This window comes from Pangasianodon hypophthalmus, chromosome 5 (assembly GCF_027358585.1).
Source record: "Pangasianodon hypophthalmus isolate fPanHyp1 chromosome 5, fPanHyp1.pri, whole genome shotgun sequence".
Taxonomy (NCBI): Eukaryota; Metazoa; Chordata; class Actinopteri; order Siluriformes; family Pangasiidae; genus Pangasianodon; species Pangasianodon hypophthalmus.
This window is the reverse complement of record NC_069714.1, coordinates 11,703,930-11,720,704: the sequence shown is the minus strand read 5'-3', so window position 1 is coordinate 11,720,704 and position 16,775 is coordinate 11,703,930. Positions and strand designations below refer to the sequence as shown.

At 39.4% G+C, this 16,775-nt stretch overlaps 1 protein-coding gene across 1 annotated transcript in view; it reads right to left on the bottom strand.

The window, feature by feature from the left end:
- Window positions 1-16,198, bottom strand: part of xpo4 (exportin 4) — a 30,914-nt gene extending 14,716 nt beyond the window's left edge. The window contains exons 1-7 of the mRNA XM_053234393.1: window positions 16,031-16,198; window positions 10,455-10,560; window positions 7,562-7,703; window positions 7,312-7,450; window positions 5,871-5,987; window positions 5,617-5,769; window positions 631-744 (exon numbers count right to left, since the gene is read on the bottom strand). Coding sequence (XP_053090368.1) covers window positions 631-744; window positions 5,617-5,769; window positions 5,871-5,987; window positions 7,312-7,450; window positions 7,562-7,703; window positions 10,455-10,560; window positions 16,031-16,096 — 837 coding nt within the window. The 5' untranslated portion in view covers window positions 16,097-16,198. The remainder of the gene's footprint in view (window positions 1-630; window positions 745-5,616; window positions 5,770-5,870; window positions 5,988-7,311; window positions 7,451-7,561; window positions 7,704-10,454; window positions 10,561-16,030) is intronic.
- Between the last annotated feature and the right edge of the window lie 577 nt (window positions 16,199-16,775).

Below are 16,775 nucleotides of genomic sequence, written 5' to 3'. Positions count from 1 at the left end.
GAGGGGCTTTACTATTATTATTATTATTATTATTACTATTCAGAACAAGAAAAACAAATCACAAACCAAAAATAAAAAAATTGTCAGTTGCCAGTACCAGGAAATCGATAGAAAGTGATAGACACTGTAAGGTAAGCCATGACAGATTGCCTTACAGTTAGTAGTGTAAGTAGTGATAGCTTACCTTACAGTGCCTAGTGAGTCTGTCTAACCCAGATGTTGTGTTTTCTTTATGCATCTGAATGCTGACAGACAGACTGCAATTCTCATCGTATTTAAAGCGAAGTGCTCCCACATTACCGACACCTTTCTTGTTTGGAACCATGTTAATAAAGTAATCGTGATAGTAAATATTTATGGATGGATGGATGAACAGATGGCTGTATGGATGAATGTGTGGATAAATTGAGGGACAGAGATAAAAGGAGAGAGCCTGGGAGGTCAGTGCACTAACCACACCAAGATAAACATAGCATCCTTTCAAATGGGAGCAGGAGTGACAGGAAGTGAGTGGGTAAGGAGAACATCATGCAGCAATAACTATATAAGGATTTGGCCATCAGGACATCGCACATCTGCACCAAACTGAACAATGCCAATGAATGTATGATAAGCCAGGAGATTACTCACAGTAAAGAAGAGGTCCATAACTCTGTGGTCCAGAAGGGCTTCCCTCCACGACTCAGTAGGCTTCAGCATGACATTCTGAGTGGATTCAAACATGGCAATGTAATGTCTGCCTAGTAACGTATTAGTTAAGGTCAGCAGCATCACAAAGACAAACACTAGTCCTGAAATGTGAACACGTCGCTACCTCACTAGTTTCACCTTTTCTGTTCCTTTAAGTTTTGTTTGTTTCTGTCAATATATCTCTGTGTGCAGTGAAAAGCTACTCTGATTAACTCTCCCGTTCTTTAAGCTAGCCCTCTTTCTGCCTCTTTCTGAGTGTGTTACTACAGTTAAACCCAACTGTCCCCTCCCACGTAATCTGTACCTCAAGGTCACCCACTTAATAACCCACTGGAAAAAGAGGGAGACAGGGAGGGATGGAGAGAGAGAGGGAGAGAGGGAGCAAAATAAAGAGAGAGAGAGTCTCCCACAGGAATGTATGATCAAGGCCAGTTACCGGCAAAGGCCAAGCATTCCTCTGGGCTGGATCTACAGTCACTCCCTACACACACGCACGCACGCACGCACACACACACTCACACACACACACACTCTCACACACACACACACTCTCACACACACACACACTCTCACACACACACACACACTCTCACACACACACACACACTCTCACACACACACACACACTCTCACACACACACACACACTCTCACACACACACACACACACTCTCACACACACACTCTCTCACACACACACACACACCCTCTCACACACACACACCCTCTCACACACACACACTCTCTCACACACACACACTCTCTCACACACACACACACACACACACACTCTCTCACACACACACACACTCACACACACACAACATAAATGTGCAGTACAATAACAAATACAAACAACCCAAACACCAACACACTCAAAACAGTGTCAGTTTAAAGCACTGTGTGTGGGAAAGTTTGAGCAAGTGGTGAGTGTGTGTTGTCGTTGTCTCCCCGAAACCAGGCCTGTCCTTATGGCTTTTTAAATATAGCACTGGGGCAGTAGAACTCTGTGTGACCCATGTTAAGGAGGGGAGAGGAGAGCAGAGCTGGAGCCAAACCTTCAACACCATTGCCGGCTACACGAGCAAAATAAAGTGGCAATCATGTATGTTGATACAGAGCCGTATTTGCATCTGTCATACTCAACAGGATGACAGAACTGCTCAGATCACTTAGTGACATGTCATATCCTTCATTTATTTGCCAAGAAGGAAACAATATCACACTATTCTCTCTGTTACAGGTGTGTATGGAACATGAACTGCTGGCCTTTGCATGCATATTTGAGGAAAAAAAGTCTTATCCTATCACTGGCTCTAGTTAGAGATTAAAAACTTACGAAATGTCCAATGACCAGGTTAATGGCTTTGATGAAGAAAATGGAGAGTAGGATTTCAGATTTATACAAGATATACAAATTGGCCTACATGGCAGAATTACAAACATAATTACGTAATGGAAAAGTATTTAAAAGGAAATTTCCTCAATTCCCCTGCAAGCCAAGTACTAAGTTGTTCAGTGGTTATGAAGTAACAGAATCTGAAATTAGTGCACTATTAAGATTGTGAAGGGAAGGTGGGAGGGAAATAGTATGAGAAAATATTAGGAGTAAAATGAGGTATCCTATCTAGCAGTAAGACTGTTCTTTAACTGTACATAAGAGGAATAAAAAAAGTTGACGGATGCCCAAGTACATGCTGAATATGGGATCTAGACAAATAAAGATGCACACATTTTGTTAACATAATAATTATAAGAGTGCTGAGTGGCACTCAGTGACAGCCAGCCAAGATGTGTGAGGGATATTACAGTCTTTAAGTGTCACATCCTCCCCTTTAAGACTCCATCACTACCTCAGTGTGTGCACTAACACTTCAGGAATGCCCTCTCTACACACTCGCCCCTCCCATCCAGTAACACATGTCCTGGAAAGCCACTCCTGTTTTGTGTGTTGTCTGTCATCCCTCCTCACCCGTTCAGAGCACCTGACTGACACAAGGCCCAGGCTTGACCTGCCATACAGCAGCTAAAGCTGAGGAGAGATATGGAGTGGTAGACGAGCAGCAGGAGCCGTGTCTAGTCTCACATATGACACCTCCACACACTCCAGGAGCAGAGGGAGGGGGGTGTGGACAGATGCCACACATGCCGGAGCGGAGACTACATACACACTGCGGCACTTTGAGGGGAATAAAGCAGACACGGCTGTCAGGAACACATTTTTGAGCACAGGCCTTAAGTTAACATGTGTGCACGCACATCCATGCAGCACACATACTGTCCCCATGAGTGCCCTTAATAAATGCTCTTCGTCCCAGAGGAGCATCTCCTCCACGTACCACCCAGTCAGCAATTACTGTGATCTCAGTCTGTCTATACAAACACACCGAGACACATGCGCCTGCTCAACATTCCTGGCAGATCCTCTGCGACTTGCGTGTTTAAAGGCACACTTATCGGGAGTGATAAAGGCACAGGCACTCTTTGAAAGTGATATGTGATCCTAGTTGGTGCTGCCGCCAGCCCAGATCCCTGTAAACAGACAGAGAGGCACACGGCCTGCCTGAGTGGGATTAGCACCCAAAAGAGCTAACACACACCCATATACAATCACTAGCACGTGCAGTCCATGATGGACCACAGAAAGCAACATGAAGACATATAAGTAGCAACAGCAGAGAAAGAAGTAACATAACTTGAAAGAGAACAAAAATGTATAGGTACAGAAAAAACTGTGTGACGTGCAAAAAAATTTCCAAAAGAAAATGAGCATTCTTTGGCGAACAGATTGTAGGTGGATCAATAAATTTGTGCAAAATAGCTAAGACCATCAGGCAATCCCAACAGTTTCCTAACAGAAGCATTTTAATTAGCATATAAAGAGAGGGTTTTTTCCCCAATTTTTTAATTTCTTTTCATGTGTTTATTTAATTGCCTTGGGAGGATATCAAGACTTTAAATTCTTGCAGTGAAAAGAATTAAGTTGTACACTTGCTGGTAGACTCATGCAATATTGATTTTTCCCTGATTTTTCCTTTTTGATTTTTTCCTTTGAAAATTTTAAAATGTTAATGCTGCTCAGTGTTGAGCAGGAGAGCAGAGGAGAGCGCTGGACAAAAAGAAAGAAAAAAAACCAGCACAGTTAGTCCCCTAACATTATTTGTAAAGTGTAAAATGTGACACTTTGTTGTAGGCCTATTTTACCATTTTGAGTCAAAACCTTTGAGCATTTCCTCTTTTGTCTGCTGTTTTGATCATTTTCGGCCAATACGTTTCAGTATTACTCGTAATAAATATAGTAAACTTATGTTAAATATATACTTGCGTAATATTAGTCAAGTTGAATATTCACTGATTTTACATTTCACAGCATTTACTTTTGCAGAAAGCGAGTGAGCTGTGTGGGTTAAGAATGCGTGAGATTGGGGGAAGGGGGCAGGGCTTCCAAGAAGTGTCTGTTAATATCAGAGAATTCAGAACACCTGCACAAAACATTCACATGTCGGTTGGCTTATCTGCCATTTTATTGGGGAGAAAAAGGCTGCTCTTTTGGTCTGTCTTTGTGTGATAACTCATACTAGTGTTACCTTTCCTGCTCAGGGGAGCCTCTGCTCCTGGAGAGCTCCAGGGCTGGAATGCGCTAACCATTCTGCCACTCTGGGGTAATTTTCCATATTTTTTTGCTTTTCCCTTCATAATGATGAGCGGACCTTCAAACTACACCCCAAACTACAATACTGATAATGCAGTTCACCTAAACATTAACTCTTTACTCTCTAACAGTGACTCTGACGTTTTTGCGGCGCTCCGATGCAGCTGGTAATGTAATCGCCAATAAACGTCACCAGATATTGTGGCAATGACAATATCGTGTGCAGAGAATAATGCATTGCTGATCATAGATTCTAGTCTTAATATATCTGCCCTTTCCAGTTAATGCTGGAATTATCTGTAACTCGATCAGGTTTCTAATAAATAAAAATTTTCAACATGCAGTTTGAGAAAAAAATGAATCTGTTTGAAATTAACATGAATAGCAGATCGTATTCAATAATCATTTTCAATAAGCAGTGTATGAAGCAGGATCAGTGCTAGTATGTATAAAGTACAATGTAGTACAATTTTGGGCTTAAGTGCCAAAATATCAGGAAAAATTCAGGAAATTGACTCCTACACTTAGGCCTAAGAATAGAAGAAAGTATAAAAATTCTTTAGCTTTAAGAGTATGCTTAAATGAGTCAGTATTCAGCAGTGTTTCATTTAACTGCTAAGAATAGTGAAAGCACTCAGACAGAAAAGGCATGCACTCTAGTAAAAATGTACTGCAACTGCGACTGATGATGCAAAGCTCATAAAGACATTAGGCTTTTTTAAATGATAGAATTCAGTAAACAAGTATCTCCAGTCACACTATAAGAACGGCTGATTGAGGCACGGCCATTTCGAACGCGTTGCATGTTCTCACCTGGCGGCTCTGTTCATCTCATCTCAAAAGTAAGATGATGTAATATGTGGAATGTAAATATAAATTACCACGGTTATAAAGTGCTTCCTTTCTTAGTTTCATAAGAACGGTTTACTTACATGCTAACCAAATTGCACACAGTATTAAGAGCACTTATACTATCAAGAGTGCTGGGTCTCGGGCCGTCTCTGTACCTGTAACAACTCTGCCTGAGTAACTGCTCAGAGAATGAAAAATTTCAACCAAAGAGCCCACCTTAGCCCATGGCTAAATCAATATCGATATGTATGTTTTTTTTTTTAATAATAGTGAGTTGTTAAAAGAGAAAATAATAGACTATTTCAGAGCAGACTGTTTTTAAAAGCAATTCTCAAAAGCATTATACATACCGGCCCAGAAGTTACTTCAGTTCCAATTTAAGAACAATGCACAGCAACGTCCACCTTTTCTAAAAAGGATATGATTAGGTGGGAGAAAGTTCCAGCTGAGCACCTGATTGGCCAGTGCTAGGTAACGCTGGAACACGGACGACATCTGGGCATTGAGGTTCTCCCTACGACTGAACTCCTGCAAAACCTCCATGATGAGAACAAAGATCTGCTTAAGGTCATCCTCCTACAACATAAGAAGGCACGCATACATTAAAAGAACTGAACAATTTAAAAAAAAAAAAACAAAAAAAAAAAAACAGGAAATGATCAAACAAGAGGGCTGACCTGAAAGACACGCTTGCAGCTGCCATGGAACTCCATACTGAGGCCAATATTACTGGTTTTATTGGAGCTGGAGAACTCGCTTAATAAAGCTGTCAGGATGGAGCATGCCAGTGTTTGCTTCAGAGACAAAAACAGCCATAAATACATACAAATTTCATCCATGAAATTTAACCACCACACCATAACAAAAGAATGCAAAAAATAAAAGGTACACTGCAATCAGTATTCAAAAACTCATTCATGCTCCTATTTTTAGCATTATACAGTGTGTCCAAAAAGTCAGAAAGTAATGGTTATATGATTAGCAAGTATGTCAATCCGACTATGCTGAGCAAAAGCATGATACAAAGGAACAATGTAGAGTGAGAAACAGCGCAGTGTGTAAGGGTGAACATTTATGTTGAAAATAATAAATACAAAATTAAGTACAGGTAGTTTTATTCTTATTGGTTCCTGATTTTTTGGACACTCTGTATATTGTATACCGTAGATAATCAAAGCAAATAAATGTAAAATGAGCATTTTCAACCTTTTTAAAATTAAAAATTAAAAGTAAAGCATTAAATAAATATTCCTTCAGCAAGTAAATATATTTTCATGCAATGTCCCACCACTCAAGTTTGTTGAGCCAGTTTAAGTTGTTTGCTCAGTGATTTTGTCTCAAATTAAATAAAATAGAATGTGGCAGTGAAGCATGAATCGGTGTTATTTTTCAGAGAAATTTATGATTTTACACAGGTCACAATCAAAACAGTTTGGTCAGTCTCTGATTGTCTTTAAAATATTCAACATTACTCAAAACAAACACTAATGACCAAAACCTAACCTGTCAATCCAACAAAGCACTCAAGAAGCACTCAATCTCTGTGCTTGAGGTATGAACTGATATGGTTGGATAATAATAAATAATTATGGTTGGAGTTCCTTCAGAAACCATACCATTGACTTTCAAACTGGAGTTGCTTATTTGGCTGGAATCTGACCCAAACACAATATTTATAAAAATCAAGGAAATCAAGGAACTGGACCTCAGTAATAGGCTTTCATGCAATAAGTTGCGCTGCGTGACTTTCGATTAGTTATTACCTTACAATTTGTTCAAATAATTACACTGTTTGCCCCTCAACTAACAAAACAAAGCATTTAATATTAATTAACCTTTATTACTAGAAACAAAAGTTATTACTAGAAACAAAAGTATAGCAAATGAGTTTCAGGTTGCTATACACGCAAGCTTTTCTTTTATCTTTTAATCAGAGCCACTTTCGTTGCACCTCATCTCCCCGCCTGAAGTCCAGCAGACACACGGCACCCTCTAGTGAGCAAAATGATCAGTTGCCATTATACATCACCAAAGCTGTATCAGTGTGATCTGTTGCGCTCTTTATACTTCTCTATGCGCTTTTATTAGTGAGGTTTTAAATATATTCCCATAGCTTACCACTGTAGGATTGCCACTGCTGATAAGCTGGCTGACCTCATGGAAGATGCTCTTACAGTTGATGGATTTGTCTAATGAACCACGCTTCACTATAACTGCAACTGCCAATAAAATCTGTTCTCGAACGTATTTCTGCAGACTGAGGATGAGGAGAGAAGGAAAGATAAAGAGCAAAAAAGTGTAACAATATCAGGAAAAGCCAGTAGGAGAAACATAGGAACCAAATCGGTTCTTTCACAGTCACACTTACTTGGGTCTCTGTAAGACGTAGGTGAGAAGGAATGTTCGGAGAGACTCGATACTGTTCTTCTCCAGCAAGATCCATTCTCTGACTACAGCCTCCATTATGGCTGTTGCAGCCTGGAACAGCACATAGTCCACCTTACTGGTCTCTGGGAAATAAAAAGAGCAACGCCACTCAACGTCAGCTTAATATAAAGCATTCAAAAAACATTGTATACATTCGCCACACAAGACAACCAGTTCATGAGATGATGTTTATTCTATTTTGTACATTTCCATTCATTCATTTGGCTGACAGTTTTATTCACTGTGATGAACAATGGAGACAGGGTACAGATTAGCAGTTGAGGGTACAGGGCCGCTCAGGGACTCAACAGTGGCAGGTTGGTGATGCTGGGATTTGAACTCACAACCTTCTGTTCAGTAACAAATGAGCCACCATTTCCCTACTTCCATTTACAATTTATTCTAAAACATGATCAGAGCTGTTCATCTGCACTGAACTACATTAATCCATCACAGGAAGGTTGATGGAGCGGTGTTGCTCTTTCTATTTCCCAGAGGGCAGGGGTGGCTCAGTGGTTAAGGCTCTGAGTTACGAATGAGAAGGTCAGGGGTTCAAGCCCCAGCACCGCCCAACCTGCCACTGTTGGGCCCTTGAGCGAGGCCCTTAACTCTCTCTGCTCCAGGGGTGCTGTATCATGGCTGACCCTGCACTCTGACCCCAGATTCCTAACAAGCTGGGATATGCGAAGAAAAGAATTTCACTGTGCTGTAATGTATATGTGACAAATAAAGGCTCCTTTTTCTTCTTCTTCTGTGATTCACTACAGCACCAATTTGGTTACAACTGACAAAAGTAAACAGCAGAATTTCTGTTTATGACAGAAAATATAAGCAGATATTTTCAATGACGATCATATTAAACACAACACAAAACAAATACAAGAGTATAAGTAGGGTTTTCTGAAGCGGTGAAGTGGCAGGTATGAGTAGTGGACCACAGCAATTTTGTCTTATTAACGTCACGAAAAAGAAGGGGTGGAGGCTGGTGAGGGAACATCTGTTTATAGCTGCTATAACATAAGTGATAAGAGAAACTCACTTGTTTTGCCAACATGCCACAACATTATATATAACCATAAACAGTTATATAAACTATATATAAAATAGTTTATTTATACTTTATATAAAACTAGGAACATAAAACATATGTTATACTTTTGGGCAAATTTCTGTGATATAAGAGGAATAAAACACTTGAGGACATGCTTTCATAAGAAAATAATCGACTTCGTGCCAGGCCTCATCACAGCACCCTGTCAGTGATTATTTTCCCCAGCAGCACGCAAGCCGCTTCATTTCTGATGCAGCTAGCAAACTCATCACAGCCAGGGTGTGACTGACAGGCCGTGTATCATGGGTTGGGTGAATTTTGGTGTTTCAAACTTGGTTCAATTGGGCAGAATTGACATGTTTGTGTCTATTTATCCTGTGATCTGTTTTAGCCAGTGCACTAACATACACTAACAAGTGTCCTTGGTGTGTTCCTCTGTACTTTATGGATTTAAGAATCCTTCGGATTTCAGAATCAAGCAAACATGAATCAATCTTGGATTTGCTTGCTTTATTATGTATGCTTATCAATGAATTTTAACTATGGTTTTTATTCTCAGTAAAGTTTTACCTAGCATTTTAACATTTTGATGGCTAGTGGCTAAATTCTGGTTTTTAGTGTGTTACTCTGTACTTTATGCATTTAAATCTCTGTTGTACTGGCTAAGAGTAAGGCAATCAAGGCTTTTGCTCACCTTTAGTGTGTGCATTTTTGATGGATCTGTCTATTTTATTTCTGAGTCACCTGATTATTCTCATAACATTACTGTAAAACTGAGGGGGATGTCTCAAACAACATTCTATCCTACATAATATGTTAGTACAACAGTATCGTTGTTATTTAGGCATCCAATTTAGAGTGTAGAATGCGATTTGGGACACAGCCTGTAATTCTCACTGAAGTGTAGTACTTGCAGCCATCATAAGCTATGTTTCCATCCATGTATTTTTATGTGAATTTTGGGATATTGCATAAAAAAAAGGCTGGATGGAAACACCAGATATGAATAAAATCTCCAAAATGCACATAAAATAAGCTTGTACGCTCAACTGAGGCAGATAAATTTTGTATTCGATAAGAAGACATGCGCATAAACTATGATGGAAACACATTTACTGAATAAATTCCCCGATGCGCATCAAAAAGTCATGTGATTGGATAACCAGTGGACCAATCTCACTGCACAGCATCTCGAATGTTGTTTTTGTCATTCTGAAATGCCTGAGCCAAAGTCTGTCATCGAAATGATTTGGTATAATTACCTCCCAGAACTGTCTCACACGATTCTATTCCCCAATATCAGGCATCCGCCTCCAATCGCAAGATAACATGAGGTTGGTTATAGAGTTTCGTCTGCGTGCTCTGAAGCGCAAGTAATTTATTATATTGGAAAGAAGAGCCACAGTGGCCTCCCCGGTTGCAACAGCTTCCATTTATATGGATGCTTTGCACCAGTTTCCATGGAAGTGATGATTTTGTTCTCTTGAACACATGGGATGGAAAAGGTGCTTTATTCGCAAATATTTTACGCCAATTTTTCGCATAAGTTAAATTCACACTGTGGAGGAGGACACAGTGCAACAAAATGTTTTACAAAATATTCTTCCATACTTCCACACATTCCAAAATCATGTCTTCTGAGACATTTTCTAATGAAATTCTCTGGAGCTGCTCTTTAACTAATCTGCATTAGTGAAACCAGAATAGTGTCCTAAACCCTTTAATCAGGAAAAAAAATAATAAACATCCCTGAAAGACTTCAAACGAGGGAGCTACCACTTACCAAGAATGTGTTTACAAACAGCAAAAGGTGATTTGGACTTGCGAAAGGAGAGGAATATGTGCTCTGCGTGCTGCCTCTGTTCTGTGCTGACCATGGACGGTGGTGCCTGAAAACACACAGGACATGCATACATGCGTAAACACACTGCCAATATTAAAACAAATACAATATTAAAACTTATGTTTTACAAAAAAAGGTGGCTCTTTAAAAGCACTGTATGAAAGTGCAGTTTCACACTGTAGCAAAGACAAACATTTCATTCCCAATTACAGCATACAGACTGAGAGGAGACCAGTGAAGAGAGAGCATTTTGCTTACATTTTAACAAGCACACATTTTACCTGTCCACTAAGGCCAGAGTTTTACATGCAGTGTGACTACACGGCAACACAGGCATTATTCATCTACTTCCCTGTGCATCTTATGTACATCTGGAAGATTAAAAGCAATATCTACTAAATGGCACATATCTACACAATGGCCAAATATCCATGTCTGTCAGGTTTCCATGTTGTTCTGTAAAATGTTTAGCAAATTCATGACAACATTTCTGGAACACTTTTTTTTTTTTAATGAACGCAGGACGCATACTGCAGCCATTTTGTACACGTGTAGTTAAAAGCAGGTTAAAACCCAAATTAAGTGGCCAAACAAAGCTAAAAACCACACAACCATGTACCAAATTCACTCTGTGCAAATCAGACATCACTACCCCAAATTGCTTCTACCTCTATTCACACACTGACAGTGTATTAAGCTTAATCTAGTAGTACATGACTCCAGACACACACATACCAAGCAGACACCAGACAGCTACACAACTAAGCCTTAAATCATGTCAGTGATTGGATCTTTTAAATCATCAGATGGCACCTCTGCTATTCCTAAGTGTTTTTCCCACTCTCCATCAAGTTCTCTCCATCACACTGGAGAATTTCCACATTACAGATGGCCTTTAAGCTTCATGCCACAGGCATCACACACACATTCCTGAAAAGGCTTAAGGGAGAGATCTTATATTGTCTACTTTACTAAGTAATATAACAGACAAGGCATCATGAAAAAAGTACTGACGAGATAAAGAAAACTATCCGATATTCCACCTGAGAAAAAAAATAAAGATGTTCCAATGCTGTAATGTACAGATACAGAATAAACAAGTTCAGAAATATGAATTCACTCTACCATTAGAAGGGCTTAACTACAAGCGATTTAGCCTCTCTCATAACTTTGTCATTCAAAAGTAAAAATAAAATATTTCCAAAAAATTTTCATATACAATACACACTAACAAATTAATCACACACTCACTGAGCAATTTATTAGGAACACCTGTACACCTACTCATTCATGCAATTATCTAAACAGCCAATCATGTGACAGCAGTACGATGTATAAAATCATGCAGATCTATCAACTATCAGAATGGGGGAAAAAATGTGATCTCAGTGATTTTGACCGTGTCAGAATTTGGTGCCAACAGCATGAACCCATGGGCCCGACCTGCCTTGCCCAGGCTGGTGGAGGTGGTGTAATGATGTGGGGAATGTTTTCTTGCTACTGTTAATACCAATCAATCAATCGCTTGAATGCTGTTGCTGACCATGTGCATCCCTTCATGTCCACAATTTACCGTCTTCTAATAGCTACTTCCAGCATCATAATGCACCAAGTCACAAAGCAAGTCCTCTCATACTGGTTTCATGAACATGACAATGAGTTCAGTGTTCTTCAGGACCACTGGACCAGAATCTCAAAGGAATGTTTCCAACATCTTGTGGAATCCATGCCTTGAACAACTGAGGCTGTTTTGAGGGCAAAGGGAGGCCCTACCCAGTATTAGTACAGTGTTCTTAATAAAGTGCTCAGTGAGTGTATATTCTAATTACAAAATTTAAAGAACTATCTAAAATATCATTTTAAAAGAACAAGCTTTTAGAGGATACACTTATACATTAATAATTAAAACATTAAAAATTTGAAACATTCATCTCCATGATACATTTCCAAAATACCAAAAACCAAAAACAAAGACAGTAATTGATAGAATAGTCCTACAAACAAACTAGGGCTGCGATCAAATGTTTGATTAATAAATATTCAAGGGTTTTCGTGCATTAAACTGGAGCTGCAGCAAAACACAGAACCGGAAAACAAATGTTTTTGCTATATTTCATGTTTATTCAACTAGAGAACAATAGCAATAGCTCACTCCTTTAAGCAAATACAGCTTCTCTTGTGCAAAGGGCAAAAAAGTCAAAAAATGAATTGCTTACAGCTACTCATTGCACAACTGCAAATAATTAGTATATTTGGTGTGTTAGAAAATAATATATTACCAGCCCTAAGATATTGTGCAGCTCTAAAACAAACTCTGTTCTTTAATCAAATAAACAACCCTGATGCCAAAGCAACAACATAATCTCCTCCACGTTTCTGCTTGTGTAGTGGCTCTTAAAGCAGTAAAGGCAGACACACACTTGTTAAGCCCAAAAGTGCTAAGTCTAAGTTGGAAAGATGGGAAAATGTATAATAACAGAGTATACTGTGTGATTTTAGTCCCAAGCAAATGTGCCATGTGACTGTTTTTTATGCACTGTGTATCCCCATGTCTGGAACTTTATCTATTATCAAATGACCTGTAGAAATAACCCCAGATAATATAGCAAACTGACAAGTCGGTAATGATTTTGCAATACTCCTTAGGACAACAGTTTTCGTGCTTTTTTTTTTTTTTTTAATGGTAACTCTCCAGGCAGGTCTCACAAGCATTTAGCCTAATATTATCAAGCCCAAAATGTAAGGGAACAAGCCTCAAACAAGTGGTTATAATCAAGATCAAAGCAGAGGTTTGCACAGAAAACACGAAATAAGCCTGGAAATGGTAAAAACAAAAACAGAGAGGAATCCCATTGTGCGTTTCCATTCCTATACACTTTTCGAGCACTAGCACCGTCCCCGAGTTGTTGACTTTGCCAAGAAGAAGCTGCTGGTGATCAGCATGCGATCTGACACACCCACACAGTTCTGCTCAGACAGAAAAGAGGAGTTTTTGTAGTTTTAGTTATAATTAAATTAAGGTGGTAAGGGATGCATACTTCTCAAATTAAACCACAGCACTGCTGAATTTTCAAACCCTGTTTAATCTTCTGTAACAGCACAGTTCTGACACTAGCTCCAGCTAAAACATAAATGATAGGTTTATATTAATGAGCTCATTCTAAGGATGTGCCAGACTCTTCAGACTCATAATCTAAGCCTAATAATAAACACATTTTAAAAATGTTAATATTTAACAAAGAAAAATGGCTAATAGTTGCTGAAGCTTTCTGTAAGTAGACTGTTTTTAATATTTAAAGAAGGTCTAGGGTGTCAACGCTTGGCAACACTCAGTAAGGTTTTCATCATAGGAAAGTCTTCAAGACACATCACTGTCCAGTTTCTGGGTAACATGACAAGCTGTGTCATTTTTGTCTTATTAATGCACAGGGGATGACTTTAGGGAACGACTCTTTCTAGCTATAATGCAAGTAATAACAGGAACTCATTTGTCTCACAGAGGTTCTATAACATTAATGTAACTATACTCAGTTAAAATGCACAACATGTAGTTTGTTAATCAATCAAAAATTCTAATAGTTGCCAAACTGCTGTGGCCTAATGATTTAAAACACTGAAAGACATACTGTTATAAGAAAATAATCAACTTTGTGGTAGTACCGGCCCTCTGCTTTGCATTGGGCTGTATCACACCACCCCAGCAGGGATTATTTTCATAGAACAGCACTCCCCGTCATGTTTTAATCCTTACTTAAATGGCAGACCCTTAGTACCGTAAGTGGTGGTATAAAGTGTACTGACCGTTTCCATGTCTGGAACACTGTTAGAGTCGGTAGAGAAAAGTGTGCGTGCTGCCGAAATCCGAAATCATTACCTGCAAACTTCCATCTATTTCTTCCATAAATACCAGCACAATGGAAAGGAAGGCAATGAAAACATATGCAACTCTTACATTTGTGCCCACCAGGCTTAACAAGGCATCTCACGAAGACTGTTTTGATTTCCTAAAAGCACTTATCCTTCTGGTCCCTAACCTCCTCATGATTTCCATCATATGATTTTATTATTATTATTATTGATACCTTTTATGTATGTTGTACTAATCTAATCATCACTGACAAATTCCTCTCAGTCAAGACATGACTGATATAGTGATCTTAAACACACACACCTCGACTTTCAAACCATGTATTGTGTATTTATTTAATATATGCACACACACACACACACACACACACCATATATATATATATATATTACACAAAAATGCACACATACACACACGTGTGCGCATGCATGTGTGTATATATATTTACATATATACACATTATATATATGTATATATAAATACACACATACACACACGTGTGTGTGTGAGAGTGTATATATATATATATATATATATATATATATATATATATATATATATATATATATATATATATATATATATATATATATATATATAAGGCTGATACTGGGCATTGTCTGCCTCACCTCGACTTTCAAACCATTAAAATTATCCAATACATAAATCAAGATCAACTAAACAACTGCTTAGTAGAGATGTAGCCTGGAGTTTCTTAAATGGCCTTTTTTGTTGTGATTGTATTGCAATTTCCTCTATTTCTGCAACAAAGGAAAATACTTCTGGCTAAAAAAAAACTGTCAACTATTCACTCCCCAAAAAAGTTACAGTAAAATCCTAAAATCCTAAAGGATATAATATCCAGGCTGACTGGCCATGGCTGGGCCTAAAGTGATATGAACAACTCTGTGTGTAAAAGCAAACGCCAGCGCTCACGTGACTGCAGTGTTCCACAGAGAACAGGCTCGTGCATGACTGCTGTTACACACAAGACGTGACTTACAGACGTGTTAATTGGAAAGGAAAATGAATGGTCTGGCTTTAAGCTAGTGACTCATGCCACTTGTTTGGTTAACGTTAGCTACAAAACGCGCCTGAGAACTTTTTAGCCCGTTAGCTCTCTAACGTTAGATTAGCAGCCGGCTAGTTAGCGAATCAACAACCACACGACCAGGTTAGTGAGCTGTTAAAGGCATCTGTTCAGACCGGAAGTTTGTCCTGGACTAGTCTGCACCTGGCTAGAGCAGGACCTGGAGCATCTCACCATCCCGGAGTGTATCAACAGCGTGCCGCTAGCCGCCGACACAAACTGCTCCACACACTTCACCCCCAAGTCATTTCAAACTGCATGTGGACTCAACCGGAGCCACGCCGTCTAGACCACTGTGTTCTACTTTATCTCTCTCTCAACAGGTAGTGGAACCCACTGGGTTGTTGTTGTTGTTGTTTTTTTGAGGAGACGACTGTGGATGTGTGAGCGGCATTTTTGCGGGATGGAGAGTGAAACACGCACGGCGCCACGCATCGCTCTGCGTTAGCCAGCCTTCCCTAAACATGACCGAGCCACGCAACACTTCTACCACTCATCCTCACACTCACACGCACTCATATTAAAGCACACAGAGCAAAACAGCGCCGTATTTCTCACCATTAAAACTTTGGCAGCGCTTTCCAGCTGTGAAATCACTTCTGGTGCACCGACCGCCGCCATCATGGTCTCTGTTCAATGACGCGCCACGCACTGCATTGTGGGATTGAGCTGTAGCGCAGGCCAATGGCTACGTCCAAACTTGCGTCCTAACTTACTGCATAGCATGGCAAAGTAGTACACTACCTAGGCTCCTAAAAATATACTGCTATACTAGTTAGTACTGTAGTGTACAATTTTGGACGTAGCCAATGGAGATCTCCGATATTTCTAATAAGGAGCGTGCAAAGTTATGTAATATTATATATTCTTTAAATGTTCAACTTGTGCGCCCTAACTATGATCAAGATCTCTATATACACTCACCGTCCACTTTATTATGAACACTTGTACACCTGCTCATTTATGCAGTTATCCAATCAGCCAATCATGTGGCAGCAGCACAATGTATAAAATCACACAGATACAAGTCAAGAGCTTCAGTTAATGCTCACATCAAACTCCAGAAAGGGGAAAAATGTGATCTCTGTAACTTTAATCGTGGCATGGTTGTTGGTACCAGATGGGCTGGTTTGAGTATTTCAGACACTGCTGATCTCCTGGGATTTTCACACACAACAGTCTCTAGAGTTTACACAGAATGGTGCGAAAAACAAAAAAACATCCTGTGTGTGACAGTTCTATGGGTGGAAACACCTTACTGATAAGAGAGATCAGAGGAAAATGGACAGATTAGTTCAAGCTG